At 39.9% G+C, this 12375-nt stretch overlaps 1 protein-coding gene across 6 annotated transcripts in view; it reads right to left on the reverse strand.

Moving 5' to 3' along the window:
• smarca2 (SWI/SNF related BAF chromatin remodeling complex subunit ATPase 2) overlaps positions 1-12375 on the reverse strand; it is a 133943-nt gene that overhangs the window by 27917 nt on the left and 93651 nt on the right. For all 6 annotated transcript variants that reach the window (XM_072590663.1, XM_072590682.1, XM_072590672.1 and 3 more), the window contains 3 exons: positions 9889-9966; positions 3943-4161; positions 1200-1417 (listed from right to left, as the gene is read on the reverse strand). In XM_072590663.1, coding sequence (XP_072446764.1) covers positions 1200-1417; positions 3943-4161; positions 9889-9966 — 515 coding nt within the window. The remainder of the gene's footprint in view (positions 1-1199; positions 1418-3942; positions 4162-9888; positions 9967-12375) is intronic.

Below are 12375 nucleotides of genomic sequence, written 5' to 3' on the forward strand. Positions count from 1 at the left end.
ATGTTGCCTGTAGGCTACAAACATGCATCATAACTTTTTTGCACAATTTGTTCATTTAATCAGATTGGTTGGAGTCAAAAATTCTTATCACTAACAACAGATGCATTATATGGAACTGCAGTTTGAAGCACAAACAGACTGTCATATACTTGTGAATCACTAACATTGCAAACACCCACAAAAATCTAAACTTGGTAGATAATTAATTTCATACTAAGAGATATGGTGAGATACAGACTGAAATCCTACAAAGTTGTGCATATACACCAGTGCGCTCTCAAGCTTTCAGAAACAGGCTGAAAGAAAATTGCAGACATTTGTTTCCAAATATCAGTATGTTGCATCAATTTCAGTGCAGACATTTGAAAGGCAAATTGGTTTTAAGGGATTTATTTACATTTTGATGCGGAAGCAGAGAAAGTTGATATAGTAATGAGATTGCTAAGGTGTACAAGGACTACTAAAAGATATTTGGTAAAAGTGCTGTCTAACAGGTAAAATGCATAGGATAAACTACCAGCACAGAGATGAAGAGTGACAGAAAATGTAGAAGTAAGTGGTGCTTTTTGGACTTGAAGGTACTAAGTTCAGTTGCCCATGCATCAGTGCTGTTCCACTGTCTTTTAGCGACATATATTAATAATCAAGACGTGGATGACAAGGAAACAATTCCAGAATTTTCAGGTGATACAAAACCTAATATTGTGAACTGTGAACAGACTACTGGTGCTGATAGACTTCAAGAGGGTATAGACAGATCAATGGAGTAAGAGACTTGCTTTCCTTGTTACCATTGTTAAAAAAAAATCATATGACCATAGTGAAGAGTCAGGATAGTGGAATTTGCAGAGTTGTTCTTGTGGAGGGCCAGAGCAGGATAACAGCCTAATTTATTGCTGCAACATTATAATCTCTGAGAACTGAAGGCTGCTGTCTTGAGAACTGGCCTCCAAGCAGAGCTGCAACTAAGATTAATTTTGATGAAACTGTTATGTATTTATCACATACTTTGCTCATCACTCTAAAGGTTTCTGATGCTATTTAAATCTCATTTAATGTTTTCACCAATACAAGTCTGACAATGGAAACCCAATGGTTTAAATACCAATTTCAAAAAAAGTTTGGATTTTAGGGCAATTGAAATATCTGTTGAAACCAAGCACCCCAGAACAAGTTTGTAAAGGTGGAACTTATTTTACCTGTCTCTGTAGTTAATAACTGTGTCAATGATAGCATTCATCTGTTTAGTGATCCTTGGTGGATTTGGAGACAACTTTTCAGCTGGAGGTCTGCCTCTCTTTTTCTTCTTCTTTCCATCTTCTTTTGATGGATCTTTATCTACATTTCTTCTGCGCTTTCTAGCTTTCTTTTGACGTATTTCCTCTTCCATTTCTTCTAAATTACCATCTTCAATTGCCTAAAAATGTTACAAGTTTACTTTCCTGTTCAAAATTCTAGATTGAAGTCTTTATTGAAAAGGTTCAGAGTACAGTTGATAGTTGACCCTTTAATACTTGGGCCTTGAAACTTTACTTTGTGAAGATCTCATTTCTAAAATTACTGTACCATTCTGCCTCAGCTATAGAGTCCATTCATTCCCTCTTACTGTTGCAACCATGAGTTTCAACCGAGGAGAAATAGCAAGAGGAAATGCCAAGGTTACAAGTCTCCAAATTATATTCTGCCCTCTATTCTGTTCTTCTTCACAAAAATGAACTATCAAAATGTTACCTCACAACGGATTTTGAATCCCTGGTTATCTCAGTTCACAAAGAGTTAACTTATTTCTAACAGCCCCGTAATTAATACTCAGCCGAAAGTCCTAAACCTTTACGATGCAAGATTGCATGTCAATGGTGCAATCCTTCTATCATTCCAGAGTTCAGGCCTTCAGTTTTAAAGCAAGCTTGTGGAAAATCTTAAGAGTTCATTTAATGCTTGGGATTTCTAAAACAACACGGTTCACAATCTAAGCTCAAAGATACCATCCAATTCGTTTATTTCACAATAGGGAACAATTTGTCACAAATTATCTAGACCCTGTACTTGCAAAATTCTGAAACAGTAAATGCAAAATTCCTCTCAGGAAGATGGTCTCTTAACTGCCTAACATCCACATCAAACAATTTGACCTATTATTCAAAAAAAAACTGTACCTGGTTTTCTTTTGACATTTAGAAAGGGTAGGCAGGTTCAACCTCACAGTTACAACTTGTCTTTAGTGTTGTAAAACAAATCAAAGCCACCTCAAAGGAATGGTATCAAACAAAATTGAAAAATAAGCCACACAAGGAGGTAGTGTTGGTCAGAATTGACCTTTAAGGAACATCTTCAAAAGGAGAGACAGGCAGACAGAATGAGGTGTTAGGGATCGAATTTCAGAGGTTAACATCACAGAGGCACAAGAGACCAGGGATTGAAGGAATGTAGATATAAGAGTTGTGACAGGTATCCGGAGAACTGACACTGCAAGAATTTAAAAACAACGTGGAAATGGCTTTTAAATTAAGGCTTTTCTTTTAAAAAAATATCTAAAGTAGGAACAGTGAGCAGAGCGATAACAGAGGAATAATATTAGCACATTCAGATACATGTAGAACTTTGGATGAGCATAACTAAAATGTAGGTTGGAAGACTGATGACTAGGCACAAGTGGGTTGGCAGAGTTGAGCCCAGGGGTAACAAAGGCATAGATGAGGGTTTCAGCAATAGCTGAGTCTCAGGTAAGTGTGGAGTTGGGCAATTTTACATTATTGAAGGAGAAGTAGGCACAGATATCCTGTTGGTAGCTCATCTCAGGATCATCCCCAATGGCAAAGTTATGAATTTGACAGCTGCCAGAAAAAGGGATGGTGTCAGTGGTGAGGGACCAGGGTTGATGATGGGGATTAAAGGTTTGCCAATACTTAGCTTGAGGAAATCTCTGTTCATCCAGTTTTCAGAGAGGTGACACATTAGAAACAATGAAGTTGTCAAGACAGAAGTCAGAAATTGAGCAGATATCATTAAGTGTTTGGAAGCTGATGCAGTGTTTTAGCAGAATGCCACTGCTGGATGGCATATAGTTGTGAAATAAGAAAGTGCTAAGGATAGATCCTTAGGGAAACAAGTTGTAATTGAGAGAGGGCAGGAAGAGAAATCATTGCAGATGATTCGCTGGTTATAACAATAACGAACTAGATAAATATAGACCCAAGCTGTTGGATTACAGAGCAGGGGTATTAAAGGATATTAGCATGGTTAGCTGTGTCAAAGGCTGCAGGAATGATTCCTGAAGAGTGAGGAAGAACAGTTTATGGTTTTACTGGATGCTATTTGTAACTTTCATTAGGGTCATTACTTGTACTATGATGGGGTGAAAATCTGATTCAATGTGGAATTCTGGGAAGAAAGGCAAGGCTTTTGGATGCAAAAGCACGTTCAAGGAGTTGAGAGCAAAGGGCAGATCAGAAAGACAGTAAAGACAAACCTGAAGCCCTTAACTCCTTAGCTATTTGCCTCTATTCATGTATTACAGTCTGCCTTCAACGGTAACATCTTTTTAAATTTTAATTTTTCTCTTTTTCCATCGTTACATGAAGAAAAATGTAACACAAAACCTTGACCTAATGACAAGTAATTAGGTGATTTCCCAGTGTATTTGAACAAGTTAGATTTTATTGCAAATATATCCAAATATGCCAGATTCTTTTGAATTTAACCATGGAAATGTGAAAACATACCTATGAAGCAGGAAGAGCTATTTTTAGGACGAAAACAATTTTGCAGAACGAGCTATCATTTCTCTTCAATTTATTCAAATGAGGAAAGGCAAATCAGTTTCCTTATCATGCAGCTGTTTGTTATGAGTATGCTTTTTAACAAAAATTATTTGAACCATGTACAACTGATCACAGGAAGATGAGCAGTAATTCTAGAAACATCGTTAAATGCAACACCTACCCTGAGCCACTGCTTTTCTGTAAGAGCATCACTGTAGTCCACATCCCTGCGCATGCGTGAACCACGGCCAAACATCTTCTCTTCCTCCTCTTCACAAGTCAAACGCTCAACCTCTGCATCATCTTTCACAATCCATGATGGGAGGTCATCTTCCTCCATCAGTCGTGGTTTACGTTTTGGATTCCGTGCATCTTCTCTTCGCCGCTCCAGGTCCATGCGCTAAAAGTGGGAGTAGATAGGGGAATAGGATTTAATAAAATCAAGTTTACCCACTGTCTTTGCAATTTGATAACACTTCCACCACCCTCAAAGTGACCGGGGCAAACTATAATCACAATATTTTTGTGGCATAGTAATTGGTGAACCAGCTACCTCGCTCCTCCTTCAAGAATGCTAAAAATGTCAAAAAGTGAGAGAAAAGGCCAAAACATTTGCCATAAGCTTCATGCAAAAGTGCAAAATGCTCTATGTCCACCTCCTTCAGAAGTCACAACATCACAGATGCCAGTTTTCAGACAATTCAATTCATTTCATATGATAACAATGAAAATGACTGAAGTCAGTAGACACTGCAAAACGATAACATTCCAACATTACAGACATTCAGAATCTGTCAGACCCTGAGCCAAACTATTCCAGCACAGTTACGACACTGGCATCTACCAGGCAATTTGAAAATTGCTCAAATATGTCCTGTACACAAAAAAGGTAGGTCAAATCCAACCTGGCCAATTACCACCTTATCAGTCTACTCTCAACCGTCAATAAAATGGATGAGAGGGGTTGATCAACAGTGCTGCTCAGCGATGCCCAGTTTGGGTTCCGCCAGGGCCACTCAGCTCCTGACGTGATTATAGTTTTAGTTCAAACATAGACAAAAGAGCTGAAGTGCAGAGGTGAGGAGAGAGTAACAGCCCTTGACATAAAGACTGCATTTGACCAGATGTGGCATCAAGGAGCCCAAGCAAAACTGAAGTTAACAGGAATTGAGGAGAAAAATTACCCACTGGTAGCAGTCACACCAGGCACATAGGAAGATGGTTGCAGTTATTGGAAGTCAGTCATCTCAGCTCCAGGACATCTCTGCAGGAGTTCCTCAAGGTAGTGCCCTAGGCCCAGCCATCTTCAGCTGCTTCATCATAATGTCAGAAGTGATTGCACTCTGATTATTGCACACCATTCAGCATCGTTCATGGTTCCTCAGATACTGAAGCAATCCACGTTGACAATAAATCAAATCAAATAAAATCAAACCAAACGCAGCAAGGCCAGGACAATGACAAATACCAACTAACATCCACACCACACAAGTACTTGGCAATGACTATTTTCAACAAGACAGAATCCAACCATTGTCCTTCGACATCCAATGCCATTATGATCACTGAATCCCCCACTATCATCATCCTGGAAGCTTACCATTGACCAGACTAAATTATCCATATAAACATTGTGGCATCTGGAGCAGGTCAGAGGCAAGGAATCCTGCAGAAAGTACCTCACCTCCCGACTCCCCTCACCATCTTCAAGACACAAGTCAGCAATGTAATGGAATACTCCCCACTTGCCTGGATGAGTACAGCTCCAACCACACAAGAAGCTAACACCACCTAAGACAAAGTAGTCACTTAACTGGCACCACATCCACAAATATTTACTTCCTCCACGAACAGCATGGTAGGAGCAAAGAATACATTGACAAGAAATTTACTAATGCTCTTAGACAGAACGTTCCAAACTCATGTCCACCAGCATCTAGAGGAAAGAGGAAGCAGGGACATGGGAAACCATTGCCTATAAATTCCCCTCCTCTTCTTCCACAGGTGTATGGTTTACACTGATCAGTTGTAATCTAAGAGCAGTGAGACCACTTCTGCCAATCAGCAATATCAAAAAGCAGCTAAACCCTAAGAGGACCAAAAACACAAGTTGCTGGAAAAGCTCAGCAGATCTAGCAGCACCTGTGAAGAGAAATCAAAGTTACGTTTCGGGGCCCAGTGACTTCTCCTCAAAACGGATGGTAGCTAGGAAAATATCAGTTTTTATGCAAAAGACGGGATGGGAAAGAAGAAAAAAAAGAGGATGAGGTGGGTGAGTGATAGTTGGGGATAGAGCCCTGTGAGAGAGAAGAACAGTTGGACAGAAAGGAATGGATAACTGGGACAGTGAATAGCCATTAATGGAGACTGATCCTTAACAGGATCACATTGCCTGGATTACTGGCTGACTTAATGCGGAAATATTTTGTTTTTTTTTGCTAAAATTGATCAATCAGGTCCCAGTAACCCAATTGATCAAGTTTTTTTCCTTAGAAATACAGGAAACCAAGCACCACCTCACAACAAAAATGACGCATGGGCCAGCACACCAGTTAGTCTACCATTACTTAAACTTCACTGAGAATGGAAACTGACTGAAGGGCCTCACTATTGATATTTCACACCTGATGAATGTAGATCACAGACACAGTAAAGAACATTGGTAAGATATGCTGATACCCAACCTTTTAAACTCAAGGTGTTTAGTCCAGTTATAGAAACACATTAGCAGTCATGCAAGTCATTTAATTCCAGACCCCTGCCACACCTTTTTGTTACTCATTCTCATACAACATTATGTAGCAACAGAGATAATGGAGGACTGGTGAATCATTGTACTATACCTTGTCCATAATACCAGCAGAAATTTCCAGTATACAGTTAAACCACAAACTGTGAAATCACAGAAGGTAGCAATGCCTATAGTTTAAGCAGCAGGCATTTTAAACCCAGATACCAATGGATTTGGAAATAAACAAACATTTATTCAGCCCGGCTCAAAGTTGCATTCTCCCAATGCGAGCTTCTAAAATTGAATGTCTTCCAGGCCTCTATGCAAACTGCAGCTATTAAAAGCTATTTTTTGCTCCCAAACACATGGTTGGCAACAATGCCATTTGTATTTGATCACAGAAGTTGTTAAAATCACAAGAGTTAATCCTTTATTTTCCATTCCATGTGGAAACACTACATCTGTGCTCTCGCTTTCAATAGCATTAGAACATAGAACATAGAAGAATACAGCGCAGTACAGGCCCTTCGGCCCTCGATGTTGCGCCGATCAAAGCCCACCTAACCTACACTAACCCACTATCCTCCATATACCTATACAATGCCCGCTTAAATACCCATAAAGAGGGAGAGTCCACCACTGCTCCTGGCAGGGCATTCCATGAACTTACGACTCGCTGAGTGAAGAACCTACCCCTAACATCAGTCCTATATCTACCCCCCCTTAATTTAAAGCTATGCCCCCTTGTAATAGCTGACTCCATACGTGGAAAAAGGTTCTCACTGTCAACCCTATCTAACCCCCTAATCATCTTGTACACCTCTATCAAGTCACCCCTAAACCTTCTTTTCTCCAATGAAAACAACCCCAAGTGCCTCAGCCTTTCCTCATAGGATCTTCCTACCATACCAGGCAACATCCTGGTAAACTTCCTCTGCACCCGTTCCAGTGCCTCCACATCCTTCCTATAGTATGGCGACCAAAACTGCACACAATATTCCAGATGCGGCCGCACCAGAGTCTTATACAACTGCAGCATGACCTCAGCACTCCGGAACTCAATTCCTCTACCAATAAAAGCCAGTACGCCATATGCCTTCTTCACTGCACTATTTACCTGGGTGGCAACTTTCAGAGATCTGTGTACATGGACACCAAGATCCCTCTGCTCTTCCACACTACCAAGTATCCGACCATTAGCCCAGTACCCCATCTTTTTGTTACTCTTACCAAAGTGAATCACCTCACACCTAGCTACATTGAACTCCATTTGCCACCTTTCTGCCCAGCTCTGCAGCTTCTCTATATCCCGCTGTAACCTGCCACATCCTTCCTCACTGTCTACAACTCCTCCGACTTTCGTATCATCCGCAAACTTGCTCACCCAACCTTCTAACCCTTCCTCCAGGTCATTTATAAAAATGACAAACAGCAATGGTCCCAAAACAGATCCTTGCGGAACACCACTAGTGACGGCACTTCAAGATGAACCTTTGCCATCAACTACTACCCTCTGTCTTCTTCCAGCCAGCCAATTCCTAATCCAAACCTCCAACTCACCCTCAATGCCATATCTCTGTATTTTCTGCAGTAGCCTACCATGGGGGACCTTATCAAACGCCTTACTAAAATCCATATATACCACATCTACCGCTTTCCCCTCATCTACCTCCTTAGTCACCTTCTCAAAGAATTCAATAAGGTTTGTGAGGCACGACCTGCCCTTCACAAAACCGTGCTGACTATCCTTGATCACATTATTCTTATCCAGATGTGCATAAATCCTATCCCTTACAATTCTCTCTAAGACTTTGCCCACAACAGAAGTGAGACTCACTGGCCTATAGTTACTAGGATTATCCCTACTCCCCTTCTTGAACAAGGGAACCACGTTTGCTAGCCTCCAGTCCTCTGGCACTACTCCTGTAGACAAAGAGGACACAAAAATCAAGGCCAATGGCTCTGCAATCTCCTCCCTTGCTTCCCAGAGAATCCTAGGATAAATGCCATCAGGCCCAGGGGACTTATCTATTTTCACCCTTGCCAGAATTTCCAACACCTCTTCTCTACATATCTCAAAGCCATCCATTCTACTTATTCGTGCCTCAGTATTCATATCGACAACAATGTCCTGTTCCTGAGTGAATACTGACGAAAAGTATTCATTCAGTGCCTCCCCAATCTCTTCAGACTCCACACGCAACTTCCCATTACTATCCTTGATTGGACCTATTCCTACCCTAGTCATTCTTTTATTCCTAACATACCTATAGAAAGCCTTAGGGTTTTCCCTAATCCTACCAACTAAGGAACTTTCATGTCCCCTCCTTGCTGCTCTTAGCTCTCTCTTCAGGTCCTTCCGGGCTACCTTATAACTCTCAATCGCCCCAATTGAACCCTCACGCCTCATCTTTACAAAGGCCGCCCTCTTCCATTTAACAAGGGATTCCAATTCCTTATTAAACCACGGCTCCCTCACACGACCCTTTCCTCCCTGCCTGACAGGTACATACTTATCAAGGACACTCAATAGTTGCTCCTTGAACAAGTTCCACATATCAATTACGCTCTTGCCTTGGAATCTACTTTTCCAATCCACACATCCTAAGTCATGCCTCACCACATCATAATTTCCCTGCCCCCAGCTATAACTCTTGCCCTGTAGTACACACTTATCCCTCTCCATCACTAGAGTAAAAATCACCGAATTGTGGTCACTGTCCCCAAAGTGCTCACCTACCTCTAGTTCTAATACCTGGCCTGGTTCGTTACCCAGAACCAAATCCAGTATGGCCTCACCTCTTGTTGGCTTATCTACATATTGTGTCAGGAAACTCTCCTGCACACATTGGACAAACACTGACCCATTTAACGAACTTGAGCTATAGCTTTCCCAATCAATATCAGGAAAGTTAAAGCCCCCATAACAACCACCCTATTACTGTCACTCTTCTCCTGAATCATCTTCGCAATCCTTTCTTCAACGATTCTAGGACTATTAGGAGGCCTGTAAAAGACTCCTAACAGGGTGACCTCACCTCTCCTATTCCTAGCCTCAACCCAAACTACCTCAGATGGCAAATCTTCGTCCATCTTCCTTTCCACCGCTGTAATACTATCTTTGACAAGCAAAGCCACACACCCCCCTCTTTTACCCCCACCTCTGACCCTTCATTAGGAATATTAGCATCTTCTGACCTTGAAAATATAGAAGACTGCCAGAGATTGTTATATGGATCAATAAATAATCCATAATTACTTCAGTGAAATCTCAATACTCATGCAGCGTTAAGTGACTAACCAAATGAAAGATACCCTTTCCTCTCGTACACTATGGTAGCACAATTATAAACCAAAATCTGAACTTTTGACAATAAATCAATTCTGTGCAATTACCATAAACAGTTCAAACTCCTCTTCATGACGAGCAATCATTTGATTCAGGGTCTCATCATCTGGAACTTCATCTTCTTCCTGCAAGTCAAGGAGTTGAGATGGCAATGAAATATTTTCTTAGCAATTTTAAGGCAAAATAACTAGTTTCATTCTATTTAATGAAACAAAACTTCTGGTTGATGGAAACAGTACCTCTCTATAATTTTATTTGTAAACTGGTTTTCTAATTGTATTTTTTTTAAAAGTACAATTAGCTTAAGAGGCTAGGGCCACTCCACACTAATGAGTCCAGAAACAGGGACAGGGAACACAAAACTGGAATGCTGCTGTTATCTTAAATCTCAGAATCTCCAATAAGCATTATGTGTAGCACAGCGAATTAGATATCAAAATGCAAACACATTTGAACTCCATGATTTATGAAAGGTTAAGTGATGTCTTTCAAATATAATATGATATATGAATCAATAGCAGCAACAAGCTGAATATTTAGCTACTTTAGATAGATAACAATGCTTTAATTAAAAAAAATTCAATTACAGTACACCGACAGGATTTTCTTGATATGTACAATACATGACAGTACATGACACTAAGTCTCTTTTGTTTGACTAACTGCAGTTGTATTTGAGACTTTTTGGAATATTGTTATCTGTAGTTACGCTGCTAAGGCTTTCCAGGTTAGATGTCACATGCTTAATCAAACCAGCAACTGCCATGTCGATCTGTCGCTAGCAATAAGCCAAGTCAGGAAATTAGTTTCTGGAAAATTTCTCAATTCTGTTTTGGTGAATGCATTACTGGGTTTTCAGAAATTTCCCATAACCTTTCAACACACACAAACGAATTGGTGGGGATGGATGCATTGCCAGGCTACAGCAGGAAGCCCAGAAAATTTCTCACATGGATACAGAGCAAGCACTATAGGTAGGTCAAAATGACAGTGTGCTTGGGCAAATTTAAAAATAAAACAGTACATTTGACAAGAAAACTGAATTACTGGACACATCCAGAAAATAGCAAGATCGTGCCTTCTCCTCCATAGCTTCTCCACTGTTAAGCCAAAACTTCAGGATTTACCATTTGTTCAGAAGGGAGTGGACATGACATTTGCCTTTTAGTCTACTATAGGTTCACATTTTACTTTGGATATGGGTTACTCAAACCTCATAAGAGGCTATTTAACTAAGCACCATGAAATTGTGAACTTGTTTGACTTTACAGGAGGAGAGGAATACTTTTAGTGCTGAGAAAAACTGTAATCAACTAAATGCATTTAAGTATACAACCACCTTGAGTCAAAATAATTTTAGCACTTTTCCCTCATCTCTTGAAATTTGTCAAGTGTGAAAAGACCAAAATCATTTCAGAGATTCAGCTAAGAGGTTAAAGATTTCAAAATTAATTATGTAGAAATAGCAAAACATGGAAGTAGAACTAAAATTCAACAAAGAAGTGAAATTTCTGGAGCCAACACAATTTTTCCAAGAGTTTTCAACAAATATTTGCATTCAGTTGGCTCAAAACTTTGAGAGTACTTGTACATGCAACTGTCCTGAATTTCACAAATATTTCCAAGCCAAAGGATCAATGAAAGCAACACTTCTGGGTGTTGCAATCAATGAAATTCAGTTATCAAGTTATTCAAAAGGAAATATAAAACAAAAGAAGTATGCTTTCATAGTCACCAGAAGTAGATTGTATCCCTCGTCTTTAGGATTATCAGAATCAACTCAAGATTGAAGTAACAACTGTATCTCAATTCCCTACTGAACTCTAGCTTCATGTGTCCAGCGCGTGATTCAATAAACCTTCATCAGAAACCAGTGTTGATGTCAGATATGAACATATAGACAAACTTGTGCAGCACAATTAACAAAAATCATGTCTACAAGTCCACAACGGACTCATAGTCTCGGCGAAGACACTCAGACACAAAGTAGAAAACACGATAAATAATCCACATTATTAATAAAAGAAAAAATTTTTTTGTACAGAAATCACTATCATACAACTAGATTATCTTTTCAGCTAAATTTACATTTCTGACAATCAGACGTATTCACTTAAATCTAAACAATGAGAAGGACAACAGTCCAAACATCAGTTTCTGGCACTTCAAATCAGTCGTTATTTTTAAAGAATGTATCCCAATGACAGATTTTCACACAAGACAATTCTGTCTCATTTATATCATTACTACCACATAATGCAGAAGTTTATCTTTGACGCTTCTTTAAAGAAAAAAAGTGATGTGATTACATTCAAATTTGTTATGCAGCCCTTTTCCATGATATATCTCAAAAATACTGATAGTGGCTCAAAACTATGTGGTGTCATAGAGATCAGAAGGCAGTTTTAATCCTGGAGGTCGAAAATGATGGTGGGGGTAAGGGCTTCACCCTGGGCTGAGCAAAGCCAAGGTTCCCACTCTGGATTGCTATCCTGCTGGAAAGCATGATGGCTGATTGGAGGTGAAATGGAATG

The sequence above is a fragment of the Chiloscyllium punctatum genome, chromosome 2 (genome assembly GCF_047496795.1).
Source record: "Chiloscyllium punctatum isolate Juve2018m chromosome 2, sChiPun1.3, whole genome shotgun sequence".
Taxonomy (NCBI): domain Eukaryota; kingdom Metazoa; phylum Chordata; class Chondrichthyes; order Orectolobiformes; family Hemiscylliidae; genus Chiloscyllium; species Chiloscyllium punctatum.